The sequence below is a fragment of the Corticium candelabrum genome, chromosome 5 (assembly GCF_963422355.1).
Source record: "Corticium candelabrum chromosome 5, ooCorCand1.1, whole genome shotgun sequence".
Lineage (NCBI taxonomy): Eukaryota > Metazoa > Porifera > Homoscleromorpha > Homosclerophorida > Plakinidae > Corticium > Corticium candelabrum.
The window spans coordinates 3,849,703-3,867,061 of NC_085089.1; the positions used below are offsets into that span (position 1 = coordinate 3,849,703).

Here is a 17,359-nt window from a genome sequence, read left to right on the forward strand (position 1 = left end):
ATAGCTACTATATACATAGATATGGCCAAATAGTTTGTTTTTCTTCTTTTGTTCTGTCGTTTGCTTTTCTATATCGATCTTTCTTGTGCTAATTACTCATCAGTAGATGATCGAAGACTTAGCAACCTTGACTCTAGCTAGTCTCCAGCGCCAATAATTTCCAAGGTACGCTGGCTGCGATGTTGCTTTTGAATGTTTGTCGTCTAGAGATCAAGTTTCATTCATAGATATTTTTAGCTCACCATGCCGCATGCATTCATGAAGTATCTCATTCACAGACTTAGCAGTAGATATAGATATACAGTGTAGATATATACAATCTGATCTAGATTTAGATATAGGTATCGGTAGCTACAGATTTGATGAATACAGTGTATAACTAAAAACCCGCATATTAGTGGGCAAACTCTGCACAAGTGAGCTTAATCAGTAAATTCGTTAAATTAGCAAGTAAAACAACATGTAACCATTGTCCACTCCTCTAATATGCCATTAATTAATAACCCTAAGGTTATAAAGTCAATTGCTCAGGTAGGATACTAGGAGTTTGATTGTCTGGTGCAAAGAAACAAAACAAAACAACACAAAATGAATCAACGCAGCTTTCTGATTCATATTCTATGAACATGTTTTGCTTGCTTCCACCCAACAGATTGGGTCAAATACAACATACTTGGTTTCATCTTGAACTGAACTGGATCCCTTTCCTGATCATGACATAACACAGTGTGACTTTCAACTGAAATGTCATCCATCTGTTTTCCTTGGTCTTCCTGCAATAGTAATGTTGGCTTTTCACAAAAGTCAGCTGATTCCCACATTGTCCCATCTGCAGTCTCTTCAATTTCATGACATTCATCAGAGCATAAATTGCTCATAGGTGTCGTCATTACGCAAGTTTCATATGAAGGCACTTCATGTAGAGTTAGGCTGTCTCCAAGTAGGTTTAGCACAGCTTCAGAATTCAATTGAGAACCACATATTTCATCATCTGCATCCAATAATACTCTGCAAGTTGATTTGCTTAGAACTGTCGCAACTGCAGGTTGGTCTACTGACCACAAGCCTGACTTTAGTACCTGTCCAACCGCAACCTACATCACCAGAATACATACATGTATTACAACATGTAAAGTCTGCATATAGAGAAGTAATCATTCAACCAACCTTGAGTGCGCCTTGAACCATAATAGCATCCAGCTCAGCTATCCCACCCAAATGAGCTTCAGTACATGAAACAAGAGTTCCAGTACAAGGGATCAGATATTTACCAACAGCCTGCAACTCAAACTATGAAACTGCTACATACAGCAAAACACACTTAATAAAACCTACAGGAAGTCCAAATGCTGCTATCCCACTGATGGCACCATATAAGCAGGCAAGCTGTGAAGTACTAGCTGCAAGTAACTCTTGGTAACTCATCAACAACTGCTCACACACATCAGACTCCAGAAGACCATTTCGTCTACGTGCACACCATACAAACTTAGTCTTTGTAGGCAGCCCCTTTCCTTTTTTAGTTCCGAACCGCGCGGGAACAGTCTGGTACAGTTTGATGTTGTCATGTTGCCCCTTCACTAATAAATGGTGAAAGTCCGCAGTCGTTTATAGTAGTCAGGTGACCTTGGCTAAATACTGATGGGAACACTGTGATTTTCCAGAGCTTGTCAGTCCTGTGTAAGCACATCACCTTTGATCAAGATGGTAAGCGTTTCGGCAAAAGGAAGTGCCACCAAAGTAAAAAATACCTTGTCGTTCTCATTCCATGGTGTCATTCTAGATTCTGGCTGTAGTTTTGCATAGCCAGTCCTTCCCTCGTTTACAATGAGAACGACATTATCTTTTCCACTCTGGTGGTGCTTCCTTTTGCCAAAACACTTATCCGCTTGGTAAAAAATGGCGTGCTTATGCAGGACTGGACCTAAAACAAGACATGACAAGTTCTGGAAATCACAGCGTTCCCATCAGTAATTAGCCAAGGTCACCTGACTACTATAAACGACCACTTCCTTTCACCGTTTATTGATGGAGCGGCAATATGACAACATCAACGCAACTGTAACAGACCCTTCCCCTGCCGTCCGTAAAGAAAGAGAGAAGGACTGGCTACGCGAGACTAATACAAACTGGGAATAACATCAAGTACAGTAGTACCAACCCAATAAGTCTAGCTGTTGCAGAAGCAGCACGTTCTCGCAGAATCCAATGGTCATGAATACAGCTTGAAGAACTGACTATAGCAGCATCAGTTGCACATCGCTTACACACAGCAATAAGATCTAACACCTAGGCAAAGAGCAGTAGATGTATAACTATGCGTTTAGTCACTTAAACTAAATCGTCTACTTACAACAGTACCACAGGACTAGGAAATTTACTGATTCAGCAACTCTTAACAAAGGTTGGCCTTAATTAAGCTGTACCACCAAAATAATTGAAAGATGTGAATCTCTCCACTAGCCCACTTGCAAATGACACCCATCAGTTGAAAGTGTACCAGTTCAGGTCTACAGTGCAATCCTTTATAGTCCAGTGCTGTAGTACCAAAAGAATAAAAGTTCACACAAAAGATTCTTGAGTGAGTAATTCCTATTCAAATTAGCCATAGCATATAGCTAACGTAATAGTTGAGTTTTATTTGACATAATTCTGTAGTCTACTCTATGGAAGAAGTCAATCTATGTGACAAATACAATGCCTGCTCACCTCAGCATCAGTGCTCTCGCTAACCTCATTTTAAAGAACACGGCCAGTCTGTGTCCCCTTGTGGAGGAACAACTTGGTATACTAGATATACTTACAAGATCCACATATATTCTCAGCAGTTTTACTCCGCTCACAGCAAAATCTAGCAAACTCTATTGCATACATCAAAGGCATATGCTATATATGCACAGTTATAGTATACATAAATTGTCAAGAACATTTCATTTTGTCAATACTCATGAGCAAAAGTTTGTGGATGTACCTCCTGAATAGAAGAGTGCCCTATATTCCAAAGTTTCAGGTGAGAACACTGGCATGTATGTATGAATGTATGTGTGTCCAAGTATGCATGGATGTACAAATGTACGTATGTACAGTATGTATGCCTGTATGTTAGTCTGATGTTGGACATTGTCCCATCAAAGACAATATCATGACCATTGTCGGTGCACGTGTCATCAGTATGTATGTCCGTACATATGTTGCCTGCATGGGCAAGAAAGGTACGCTACATTGTTTGTTTTGATCAATGTTTGTGTCATAAGAATCCTGGTGACAATGTATGGACAAAATTGAAAACTACCCTGGCAGCATCTAGTACCATCTATACAGCTTCACAGAAAAACAGTAAGCTACAGCAAATGATACAGTCGCACTTTAAATCTCACTGAACACCAACAATGATTTGGTAAAATTGACAGCATACACATGTTTGAGAATCAATAGTAAATGCAACCACTAACAAAAAATAGATGCCACAGTGTTTATTTGATGAAGAATACAGTATGCCTAGGGCTAACTAATACAGGCTTTACACTAGACAATTTGACTCGAGCCAAATTGGCTCGAGCCTGGCCCATGCTAATTTGGCATGACTGGTGGCGTGTTTAGACTATCCGAGCTAACTGGGCATGGTGGTGCGTTTGGCATACTTTGCACAAGTGCATGCAGAAGACGTTACTGCTTTTGCTTCTAATCTTATTTCGTCGATTCCGGAGCAAAACCTTTCTAAAAGATTCTTTGACATGTTCATCAAAGTCTTCAAGGTTGCGAATATTGCTGAGACATCAAAGGTTTGTCAGGTTTCTCTCAAAGCAAAGAATGTGGTTTGTGTTTGTTCTGTTGAAAGCCATAAAGCAAATTCGTGTTAGAAGTGTGTGACAGAAGGAGAGTTCACTTTGGTAGACCGATATTGTTCAAACGACATTCAGTGACAGAGATCGGCTAGAGATTTCTGTATGAGGCACAGTACATTTTTGTACCTATGTCAATAATTATGACTGTTAATTGGACGGGAAGACACCCATATGCGAAAACCAATACCTGTTGATCAGAGTGTAGGGATCACATTGTGGTATCTAGCTACCTGTGTTGAATACAGGAGTATTGGTCATCTTTTTGGAGTTGTTGAATCTACTGTTTGTACTATTGTTAAAGAAGTTTGCCATGCTATTTCTTCTCATCTTTCTAAAATATTCATCAAGTTTCCTATTGGTAACTCATTACAAGAGGTAGTTGATGGGTACAGAACAAAATTTGGCTTCCCTAACTGCATTGGTGCTGTGGATGGGTGTCACATACCAATCATTGCTCCTAGAGAAGACTATCAGGACTATTACAACAGAAAGGGGTGGTATTCAATCATTCTTCAGGGTACTGTGATCATAAATATTGTTTCAGTAATGTTTATGTTGGCTGGCCTGGCAAAGTCCATGATGCTCGAGTATTTAGAGAGTCTCATTGTTTGAAAAATTCAGTGTTAACGGAATTTTGCTCCCATTGGTTATGCTGGGTGATTCTGCCTACCCACCATTGTCATGGCTAATGAAGCCATTTCCGCAACTGGGAAGTATTTCAGCAGATGAACATCACTTCAATTACAGATTGAGCCATGCTAGAATGACAGTAGAAAGTACATTTGGCTGTCTGAAAGGGAGATAAAGATGTCTGATGAACTGATTGGATATAATTACAGAAGATGTACCAATGATTGTTAATGCTTGCTTCACACTACATAATCTTTGTGAAATGCAGGGTGAGAAGTTTGATCAAAAAGTTGGTTGATGAATGACAGAGATGACAAAGTACCTAGCCCACCCAATAAAGTTGTTTGTAATGAAGCTGGGGAAAGTGATAAATCTATCAGAAATGCTCCCAAAAATTATTTTGCATCTGACAATTATTGTTAGCTTGAAATTATTGTAAACATTATTTGAAGCTACACTCTATTCATTGTATTGGTACTTTGTCATGTCACATAACCAGGCAAACTGATAAATAAAACACACCAACTTAAGTCCTAGTGTTGGTATTCTGATGAACCGTATTCCATCATATCCACTGGCCTTGCACCCAACATATGAGCTATCATTGCAAATAATCTTAATTGTGTTCTCTTTCTTTCTTTCTTTCTTTCTTGCTTGCTTTCTTTCTCTCTTTCCTGTCTCATCTGCAGACTTTTCCTCTTCTCTGCCTCCAAATCCATCTTCATCCTTTTTTCTTCAAGATTAACAAATACTTCTTTCTGCTCTCAATTTCTGTAAACATCTTCAATGCCTCACTCATGAATATCTCTGATTTTGCTCTTGTTTCTTGTGTCCTCTTCAATGACAGTATTTGACATTTCCTCTTTGCTGTGCTACTGCCTTCTTCCTTAATTAATTGATTTCTCGGTGGTTAGTAGTGGCGTTGAGCATCTACTGGACGATGATGAAGAAGAACTGCTTCCACTGTCAATAACAGTAACTGTTGGCACTTCAACTACAGCAAAAGAAAAGTCATCAGAGTTACATGTCTGTTCCTCTTGGCATCCTTCTTGATCAGCATTTGTATCTGCATGACAACTGTCAACAAGCACAGCTGGTCTTGTAGAAGGCTTGCACCCAGAATGCTATCAATAGCTTCATAAAATACTTGCATTGCTTTCTTGTGCGTCCTGATTCATTTTTGTTAGTCCTTGTATTGGCTTTGAGCTTCTTCATTTTGTCGAAAATCTGGTAAACGTTCTTTAATTTTTTCAATTATTCTTCGCCATATTTGTATCAATGAATGTATGGGAGTCCCAGTTCGTTCAGCTTGAACATTTTCTTCTGACCAGATGTCGATTAAAACTCTTGCCTCCACGTCGGTCCACTTTTCACCATGTGTGCTCCGGCTTGCCATTTTGACAATAATATGGGAATACGCAGAGAGAAATATACTATATGTATTGTTGCCCAGTAACACGACAATATGTAACACGTGTTTAGGTTTAGCTCGAGCCTGGCCCTATGGTTCAGCTCGGACTAATTTAGCATGGGCTACATGCACTTAGCTTGAGCCAACATCGTTTACACGAGGCCAAATTAGCACAGGCGGCTTGAGTCAAATCGTCTAGTGTAAAGCCGGTATAAAATCCCACATGGACCTAGTGATAACATACCAGATAAGAGAGAAAATTTAATAATGAAAGCTCTTGTAGCAGCACTGAAGTACCATCTACGACTTCACATAACAATGTTACAACATAGCAAGCGTCACAATGATTTAGCACTTACTGGACACCACTAGCAGTCATAAAAATGAGCAGTTAATTATAAATTATTTGTTGAAATGAACAGTACGTAATGACTTGATAATCAATACTGTTTGTAACTAGGTCTTATAGATCCTTGAACAAAACAGAAAATATGTTTATGTATGCATGGATGTAATATGTGTGTACATGTTTTGATCTGACAGACTCAAGTTCTCTTCAACCTAGGCCAGGCAGAAGCTCAATTCCACCACCTCTTGCCTATGTTCCAAATTTCAGCTACCTTAACTGGCAGTGCTTTCATCTGTTCTTTATGTGTTGACAACACGATCTCTTCTGAAATCTCTTGTAAGGCATAGACAGTCAAAAACCAGCTTCTTCACACTAAAGACTAAGATTAATATATACAAGATGGCAGTTTCGCAAACTTCGCTGTATGGCTGTAAAATATAACCTCCACTTCGCTGTGATATTAAAAAACCAAGCAGCTTTCACATGAGATACCTCCAGCAGCAATGATTGATTGAATGAGATGATATGGTTCCTGACACATAGCTCTGTGATACCAAAATTTTACCTTCCTAAACATCAACTTAGATGGGCTGGCTATGACATGTGCTTAGCGTTCACATACTTTCTCATTTGATCCTACTTAGGTTGATGAGGTTGAGAAAGCTCTACGCAGTTTAGATCTTTCAAAGGCACCGGGAATTGATGGCATCACTGATTTTCCTCTTAAGATTGGTGCTGACATTCTTGCTTCTTCAATGGCGGCTATTTTCAACAACTCTTTATCAAAAGGTGTGGTTCCTAAGCAATGGAAATCTGCAGTTGTTACTCCAGTATTTAAAGGAGGGAAAGCCTCAAACCCGGGCGTATACCGTCCCCTTTCTTTGCTTCCTATTATTTCAAAGGTTTTGGAACACTTTGTGCACAAGCAGCTCATTAAGTCTGTAGACCTGAGAAAAGCATTTGACATGATTACTCACAAGGAAATTGAATCATTTTGGTTTCAATCCATCTGTTCTATCTTGGTTTTAAAGCTACCTGAGTGATCGTAGTCAATTCGTTAGACTGAATGATGCTACCTCATCTCTAACCAAATGTTTACGTGGTGTACCTCAGGGCTCCAAGCTTGGCCCACTACTATTCATTTATATGCTAATAATCTTTCCTTCAAAACATCAAAAACTTTTCTGTACGCTGATGACACTTGTCTTCTCTCAACTGGGAATTCAGCAAGTCAGGTGTGTGATAAGTTAACAACTGATCTTCAGCATATTGTCTGAATGGTTTGATAATAACTTGATGACCTTGAATTGCCAGAAATCTGATTTCCTACTTATTGGTAATCAGTTAAACAAGATGTTGAATATATCAGATGCTTCAATCCGGATTGGAGAGGTAACTATATCAGCATCTCAATCTGCTAAATACTTAGGGATAACATTTGACAACAAACTCCAGTCGAAATTGCATGTTGACAACATAGTCAAACAGATTTCATGTCAATTGGATGTGCTAAGAAAATATGGTCATCATATGCCTCGTTCTGCCCGTTACACTTTCTACAAGGCAGCTATACTACCAGATCTTGATTATTGATCAACTACCTGGAGAGTCTGTGAGAGACCTCAGTTGCTGAGGAAGGAGCAACTTGAAAAGAAAGCTGTCAGAACTATCTGTATGGTTCATGCAAGAGAGCATACAATGCATCTCTTCAGTCAACTCAAGTTTGTCAAATACAATGTACAACATGATTGGTCTTTAGTTGCCACTGTCTTCAAATTCCTTAGGGGATATGCCACTCCTTCTCTTCGGAGCTTTACACCTTGAGGAGATCTCTCGATTTGAAGTCTACTTGGAGGTCACTATCAGATATGTTGTATGCTAAATACCAAGAACGGAGGCATACAAGCGTTCTCTAGAGTACAGAGGAGCTGTCAATGGAACTCTCTGTCTTGTGTTCAAAGACTGTGTTTCAAATATAAAACTTTTAAGTCGTTATTCTTTAATCAGTTGAATAATTAGTCTCTAGTAAATTTCTTGTTAGTCTTTCTTGTTGTGTTTCATGTCTATTTGTACAGGGAAACACCTTCAGCACAGTCTGCTAGTCTACTAGGGACCCTGTTTACATCTGATATTATATATGTCATCATCATCATCACCACCACTACCACCACCACCACCACCATCATCATCATGCAGTCAGCCAAGAAAGGCAAGAGACAATAAAAGCATTATGACATCATTTCATTTGCGCTGAAAAAGTATACAAGAAAACGAAAGATACGGTTCAGTGCATAATGGCAACCATTGCCAACTGTGAAAAATGTCTGTGTATGGTATGTAATACTATATCTTGGTAAAGTACGCATACAAAAAGCTAGGTAATTTGCAGACCTAATGTCACAAACTAACAAAACCACACATACAGCTAAGTATCTATCCTATCGCTTCAGCAGTAGCAAGTTACCAGTGTTTCAGGAGTTTAGGTGTACGACTTCATATATCATTTTTGCAGAGTACAAAGCCCACATTATTCACATGAACAAACTGGCCTTGCATGACATATTCTGTTAACTTATAGTAAAGTATTATAGCCAAAACGTGGTGTCATTTTAACACATGTTCTTCTGCTGACAACATCTTCTTCCGTCCTATGCAATTCACACTAAACTCTTATCATTTATGAGATCAGGAAACTTTCATTTTAGCCACATGCATGAGATGATTCAATACTGTTGCATATCATAGAATCAATGCACTTAACACAATTACAAACACCAATACTAATTACATCGACATACATAAGGATGAATTGAAACAGCATTGTTTTCAGTAAGAGCAGCAATGACTCTAACCATGTCCACCAAAGTATCTGTGTTGACTGGCGTGTCTGGACATGACACAATCAAATTCTACATGCAACGTAAACATAAACCAATAAGTTAAAAAAGGTAGCAGAAGTAAGTTCCATACAGAGCTTGAAGTAGTGACAAAATTGACCAAATGAGGTAGAATGTGAGACACATATGGGCTGACACTAAGCTCACTTATTGCAACCTATAAAATAAGATCTGTACAAATATCAACAAACCCCTATCAAGCCAGATTAACTTAAACCAACCAGATACTGCTTCAACTACAAAGTCAACCTATCGTAAAGTACCCAACAAATGTAAATAATCGTAAACGCGATAATAAAAACTAACACCACTGAGAAACTCTAGTACTCCACTATAAATGTTGTGATAAAATCGCTACTAACAAAAGCTGTTTGAAACTACATTCATTGAAGTATTAGTGCAACAATTTTCTATCTTAAACTCACAAAAAGTAAAAACTGAAGTTGCCTTAGATTTTCTGCTATTTAAAGATTACATAGAGAACTTAAGCATAACACTTCAAAAAGCTCAATAAGAAAGACACAAAATACTGCGAAGTGCTCATTTCTTCTAGTTGCAATATACGAAATGCCAGAATTATAAACACACTTCCTTGCCATGTTGGAATTCCTCCTTGCCTTCATTGTCACCCTCTCCTACCTGTCCTCCCTCTCTCACATATCCCACTACTATTGCGTAAAACTTACATTTGCACATTGAGTTACATCCTCCATCAACAAAAAGCTCCAAAATGCTATGAGTATTTCACAACATGCAACTAAAACATGCCACTGCAAGTGGCTATTTCACCACAGCATCTGATCAGATTTCCAGGGATGTACTACGTCTTTCACACCTTCTAATGAGCATTCTGGTGAGCCAAAGTTGATGTTGCACTGTAGCAAATGCAGAAGCACTGAAGTGCAACCCTTGGCTGCTATGCTGCTTGAATGTAATTAGCAAGAGCCAATAAAGAGGGTGGGAAAGGGAATGGACGAATTGAGTGGCAAGAATATGGTAAAACGTATTGCAATGGATTTCTTACTCATTTAGCAGCAGTAGACATGTCTCCTAAACAATCAGCAACCATCTTCTATGCTGGTTTGGACAATAAATGGTTATGAATCAGAAACGCATACTAAACTGAAACTACGTACTATTCAAAACTGCAAATGTGTCTGAATGTACCAGAACTATACTTTCGCTAAGTTTCACGCTGGTCCAACACTATTCAAGCACGTTTCGGCTGTATTCATTAGTGATCGCTTTGTTTCCTGTAGCAGACACCGCCTACCAAATCCAGTCACGTATTTGCCTCATCAGCACTATGCCAATACAAGTCTAAACAGCTAAACAGCTTGTGTTGTGTTGTTGACATAGCAACATTAATCATTTGAACATCAATGTAACACTGAGAAAATTGGCGGCATCTGCTCTTGTAACAATGAGTGCATGCAGGGAGACAGCGCATTGTTGAGTCGGTAGGTTGTACGTCACGTGACCGGCCGAGCATTGCTGTACCCTGTTTCATGCCTCGGGCAATGAAGAAGCATTAAAGTGCTAAACCGTCAGCTGCTAGCTTACTAAAGTAGCAAGTGTACAAGGATGCATAAGTCATAAGATACAATGTCACGTGCACATCACTAGACAAATCGTGCCAAGACATATTTATACAGCTGACTAAGAAAGAACAGGCAGTCTCTAGAAATGCCAAATAGATAGCTTCATTTGCATCACAAAACTATGAGGAACACAGCAGAGTATGCATGTTACAAAATAAAAAGCCAACATTCTAACATAGGTGATTTTTCTTCTTAGCAAGGTAGACTCATTACTTTGGTAGAACTCGACATAGCATGAGCATGGAATGCAATTATAGCATTCGAGATAAATAATTGACAGCATCCCCTCTAGTGGCAATTTAGCACATAACCGTACTAGCATATATTCCTATGCTGCCGGTCTACAGAATGTTCTACAGAAACACACCTGTACTACTATAACCCGAGTGCATGCATGCATCAGGTTAACTTACAATATAATTGGCCATTATCTGATTTGCCATTAAAATGTGAGTGTGGACTAAAATTGGCGTGCATCATGCTGTAAATTGCAAGAAGATGGCTTCCTCACAATGAGGCACAACAACTTACCGTATAAGATAAAATATTGGCGGAAAATCTATTTTGGTGGATTTGCAAATTTTCAGCAACTGCCAATATAAAATCTGCCATTAATTTGGCCACTGGGATATGCTGACGTCATTAGGCACGTGAATCAGCTATCTAATGGCAAAGTGATGGTACGTCACTCAAGTGAGACCACAAGATGGTAGGTAAGTAATCCCTGCTTGCCGTCTGCTCTGCCTATGAATGAGGCTGTGAGGTTATGAATGAAGCTGGACTAGCCTCAACGCTAGGCCATCTTCGCCTTACGTGGTGGAGTAACGGGCACGATTATACGTAGGAATCACATGACCGGAAACGAAGTTGCCACCGTATACATAGGCTTCACATGATCGGAAACAAAGTTGCCACCGTAAGGCAAAGGTCTTACGATGGCAACTTCATTTCTGGTCATGTGAAGTCTACGTAAAATTGTGTGCATTGCTCCACCATGTAAGGCAAAGATGGCCTAGCATCGAGGCTAAAGCTGGACTGACACGTTCACGCGGGTCCTGTTCTTTGCAATGACACAGCAGTTCTTCATCACTATGCAGGAGTTGGAGACCAGTAAGTTAGAGAATGTGAGCCACAAACACACCTGTCAATCACAAACTCCTCCATGACCACTTATGGCAAGAAATATATCAGTTATCAAACAACGATGTCCAACCGCCAGAATAAAATCTGCCAATTGTACTTTGTCCGTTAATTCCTTAGAAAACCGCCAAATAAATTCCAGCCTATGTTTCACCTTATACTCCTACCTCAAACATCCGTCTCAAGTCTGTCTTCATTATTCATGAGAATGAGAAAAAGCATGCATATGAGGAATGGAAAAGTTTTATCATTGTATGTGTATTCCAATGCATGTGTATTCCAGTGTATGTTCATGTTAGTTACATGTCTCCATTTTTTTCTTTCTTCCTTATTTCTTCTCATTACGCCCTCTCCAGAGGGAACCGTACCTTTATTGAGATGCAAAGAAATATAATATAATAATATAATAATATGACAAGTAGAACATGGTTCATTTACTCCTCTTGTATCTAGCTCAACAAGAAATAGTGGTCCAGAAGCAACAACTTTCTACAAAGACTTGCAAGTCCACTCACCCATTGATATAATTACATCACAATATAACGACATCGCAGTATAACAACTTTGATAGCGTGGGATAGAAGTCCATGCATACAAACATGGTATTGCACCTCATGAGATAACGACACTTGATATAACGACACTGACATACGCGAGAGTACAAAGATGAATAAGAGGATAGAACTCTCCCTCAATTTACTGACATCCCGGTCATGCAGCCTATCCTCTGATATGAGCACCTTTTTTCATATGGTGCACACGTGAAGCAACAGCTGCTGCGGTGCTTCATCTGCATATATAGCTGATGTGAAACTGGCAGGTTCTACCCTAGAGAATTACTTTAGCTACAAGTAGAAGTTTACAGTGCACTAGCATGTACAGTACAGTACATGCCATCCTAACACATCAAGTGCGGCATTACTTTGGCCAACTCCACACTAAGATGAAACCATGTGTGTTTTTCAAGGTTCACACCCACAGATTTGATATTGTGACCTTGCGATATAATGACATCAAATTGCCGGTCCCTATGTCGTTATATCAAGGGTGGAATGTATACAGTTTGAACTTCTCTCGTAGAGCTCTATCTGACGTAGCTGAAAGTATGCTATTAGTATTATTCATGAGTCTGAAATACCCTACTATTACTATTATTTCTAAAAATATAGCAACATAAGCCTGTACTAGGGCAATTGTAGCAATGTAATTGCAATAATCCACAGCTAGCCCACCCCTAACTTTACAAACTAAAGGAAACAATGACTGACCTATGTCCACATTATCAATAATTTCAGTGTAGCATGTACTAAACATGTTAGACAACAATTTCTTGTGGAATCTCTAATTACCTATGAAAAGTCAAAACTTCTAAAACCAAAAAATATTCATTTCTAACCTGAATTTCTTCACTGTCGCGGCCCAAAATGGCAGAGCATAACTCCATGTAGTAATTCTTCGTTTTCTTGTCACAACAAACACATTATAATTGTCACTCTTTCTTAACCCTACAAAGTTTAAAACTGTAAAACCTCTGTCAAGTTTCTCTTCACAGCAAAGTAATTGCCAGACATGTCAAGAAAGTCCTTCCTGGCTAAAGCAATTACATCAAGAGTACGTGTTACAAAATACACTTTGTGATCATCAAAAACTTTCCGTACCTGCTGCTGAAACTCCTTCAATAGCAACCCACTGGCCTAACACAAAACACAGTAGGCTGTCAGTTATCCGAACGTCAGTTATCTGAAAGCGTCAGTTAACCAAACGCACAATGCCGCAAATGCCCTCTAGAAGTACACACTATAACTGTTACACGCATGCACAACAAGGTGAATGTCAAGTTAGCAACATTATATGATTAACTACTTTCTCATTATTGCCTTATAGAGTGCAGTCAATTTTGGGTGTTGGTACAATTGTTGTTCAGTATACATGGATTCGGTTAAAGAAGTGTGCACGGGCAGCCTCGGAAACCTAGGGACACCTCAATGTGCACCAGGAGAATTAACGTCAGTTATCTGAAATATTCAGAGTTATGAACAGGGTCGGGTTCCAAAGTTTCGGATAACTGACATCCTACTGTACTGCAATAAATAAATAAACTAAATTGCACGTCACAACAAGCAGAAGCTATAATATTAGTTTAATATAGTTTCAGCAACAGAATTATTTATAACATCTCAGTTCACTATTGCAAATAGATTGCTTGTTATTTCTATTGTTGTGGAATAGTATTGTATAAACACATTGACTAGCACTAAAGAAGACAACGTATTGTTATACAAGCAGTTGCCATACCTATGTACAGAGAAGCATGTAATAATAGCCAACCATCATTAGTCAATGTATGGCCAACCAATGACACACTTAAAGAAACACTTCACCGATTCACGTACGTGCAGTAGACGTTAACGTATGTTAACGCCTTGGGCTGCAGACAGAACGCTTGCTGTGTTGCGCAGCGCATTCTTTTTGGTCTTGCTTTCCAAGGCCAACTACTAGGGCACAGAGGAGACGAGTCCAGACGCTTCAGGCGACTCTGACAGTGAAAGAGAACAAGTTAAAAGTTCATAAGCGACTCAGTCGTTCGTACGTTGCAGAGTCCACGTGATTGTCTTGAACGACTTGCAATCGCTCGGTCTTTCGCACTTTCGTCCATGTTTCTTATTACGAATGGAGGCTATACTACAGTACAAAAGAGCTTGCATGATGCAAAAAACACACAGAAACGTGCGTCAATGCACATAATCACGTAACACAATTTCGTCGTCGATTGAAGATGAGTCAGTGATACTAAAGCAAGTTTTAGTTTCGCCTACACAAATATCAAAGTCTAGACGAAGCGGGAAAACGAAACCTAGACTTATTGGATGTTATTTGCAAACCGCCTCGTACGTATTTGTTTTCCAACCTTAGCATAATGCTCCGCTTTCAAGTTTGCTCTGAGATAGCGCCAAACTTCCCAACTTGATGTGTGACCAGAAACGTTTAGTGCCGAGGGCAGAGTCAGAGATGCACAGACCGGTGAAGTGCTCCTTTGACCAACAAAGTAAAGACATAATCATTACACACATCCCAGAATGATGCAACTGCTTGTAACTGCTTCAAACAGAGCAGAATCGTAGAATGTGGGTAAAAAATAAGTTTCATAATTGATTTGGTCACATGCTACGCAAGCCGTCGAGCTGGTTCATCGTACATCACCTGACCATCCTGCAGTACTATACCTAGCGTTTCACGAGTTGGTAATTATATAACCACCTATCACAGTAGCCTTGTAGAATGCTGCATGCAGTACAAAATAGACAGTGCCATCTCAGAATCAGTTTTCTGCAAAGGCTATTATGATAGAATACACGACAGAATATGTGGTTATGTAATTTGAAGCAGTACAAAGTAGTTGCATCATTCTGGCATGTGAAAAACAATTATGTCTTTATTTTGTTGGTTAAAGGAGAACTCTCACCAAAATCAACAATCTTTCAAATGAGAGCTGTCACCTCTTCAGGACAGAAACCTTTGCAACCGTTTACAGCAGACGTTTACCGTAACAAAGAACTAAAGCATTGAAATTACCTGTGTGGGCGTGTTTAGTACCCGTATGTAGCATGAGATTGCTGGTTAGCAAGAAAGACGGATACCTGTGCACTTTTCAAGATAAGGATCGTGAGACATACAATGGGAAGTTGTGATTTATTGACTAAAACAAACTGAAACCCCAAACTTATCACGCAAGTAGCAACTGTGTAAATCCGTGGAGCCTCAAAAGGAGACCCTTCTTAGATTAGTTCATAGATCATGTCTCACTGCATTTTGGGTGCGTTAGGAGCACATGGTATGGTTAAACCTAAAGCAGTTACTTCCAAACGAGGACAGAGAGTATAACTTCGTGCTACATATGGCGAATCGTCTGAACAACTCATGGCCCATCCTCTGCTTCTGTGGCTGGCTGGACAGTAAGCTTCCTGCAGGAAGATACTAGGCCTTGTATCTTTCTTTCAACAAGTTTTAGTATTTGGTGAGAGTTCCCCTTTAAGTGTGTCATTAATTGGCCATGCGTTGACTGATGATGGATGGATGGATGGATGGCTATTAATTTCATGCTCCTCTCCATAGGTATGGCAACTGCTTATGTAACAAAACGTTGTCTTCTTATATAAGCATCAAACAATGCAACAAAATCTGCTCGTCTCACCTACCACAAAGCAGAGCCACGTAGCTACATTCTGTTTATTGGTATTTTAATGTAACACCAAGCAAAGCATACCACCCCAAGTTCTGAAAGCCAACTAACTTTATACTTGGTGAAAAATGGACTCAGTCACAAACTATGCTAGTGGTACATATACACAAACATATGCAGCAAACATAGTAACACATACATAGACATGTATACTAACTTCGAATTCCCACGTGGCTTGCTTTGAAAGCTGAAACTGGGTGATCAGCCAATGTTTCCTTCAAAGTAATGTCCTTGTCCTCCGAAAAGAAAACTTCCTCACCCTTTGCACCGACACTTCTAAATAGCATCTGATCAATTGATCGAAATCCATAGATTGGCTAAAAGAACAAGTTCAGCATGTTAGAAACCTGAACTAGATTGAAATGATCTGTAGTTACCGTATTTCCTTGTTTTGTAGCCTGGTCGGCTATATAACCTAACAGTTTTGGGGACCTGGTGGAAAAACAAGGTCAGCGGCAATACGAGGGGCGACTACTAGGTACTGATATTTATTATTGTGAACAGGTGCCTAGCAGTGACAAGACACAAAATAGGAGGAACCTGCTTGTGTCATGCAAGCCACATATCAATTCCAGACCATCTACAACACAACCAACAAAGATCGATAAATCTCCTAGTCTCAGTCTGCAGCATCATACTCTATGTCAAAGTCACCTGTAGTGACCTCAGGTAGCGTGTTTGTCACTGCTGTAGGCATGAAACGGTGACAATACACTGTACCAGGCGACATTGTTTCTCCTACTAACTCAGCTGAGGACCCGGCGGCTAAACGTCTATACGGAGTTCATGGGTCTTTCGATAATTCAAATTTCAAATTTTTTAAAGAAACTAGTTACAGAGTTAGTAAACTCGTCTCCTTACATCGTTTACACAGTTAAAATTAACAAACTCTTACTGAAAACGAGTAGAAACAAACCTCAACATTTCCCAATAACATAGCGCTGTTCATGTCTTCAGTAGTCAGCTTCGCACGTTTAGCTTGCCTCATATATTCAGATGCGGTCTGTAACAAACGGTTTCGGAGCAATCACATCTATATAAATCTAGAGAGAATGCTTCCTCCTCCTAAACGCTTACCTGAGTGACCTCTCGCAGACGATAGCTGACATCCTCCGCAACTAATTCTGCAATGTCTTCTGAAAGTTCACATCCACATGTTCCATCAACTTGAAGCCGCACCGATGACTTAGGAACGAGAACGAACCGACAATGGTTCATTGTGTCAACTTACCCAGCTGCGGCGGCA

General features: G+C 39.6%; 1 protein-coding gene across 2 annotated transcripts; it reads right to left on the reverse strand.

The window, feature by feature from the left end:
• Positions 1-312: 312 nt before the first annotated feature.
• On the reverse strand, positions 313-17,348 carry LOC134179501 (TAF6-like RNA polymerase II p300/CBP-associated factor-associated factor 65 kDa subunit 6L). Of its 2 annotated transcripts, none has more exons than XM_062646411.1 (12): positions 17,191-17,348; positions 17,030-17,116; positions 16,271-16,430; positions 13,532-13,567; positions 13,403-13,464; positions 13,270-13,335; positions 9,206-9,289; positions 9,034-9,144; positions 2,162-2,289; positions 1,336-1,468; positions 1,168-1,278; positions 313-1,094 (listed from the first exon to the last, which is right to left on the reverse strand). In XM_062646411.1, exons 1-12 carry the CDS (start codon positions 17,329-17,331, stop codon positions 612-614), a joined length of 1,602 nt encoding a protein of 533 aa, XP_062502395.1. In that variant the 5' UTR covers positions 17,332-17,348; the 3' UTR covers positions 313-611. The 2 variants fall into 2 exon arrangements, with proteins under 2 accessions (XP_062502395.1, XP_062502396.1); XM_062646412.1 differs by lacking the exon at positions 17,191-17,348 and adding an exon at positions 16,491-16,545 and having other exon boundaries at positions 17,030-17,075.
• Between the last annotated feature and the right edge of the window lie 11 nt (positions 17,349-17,359).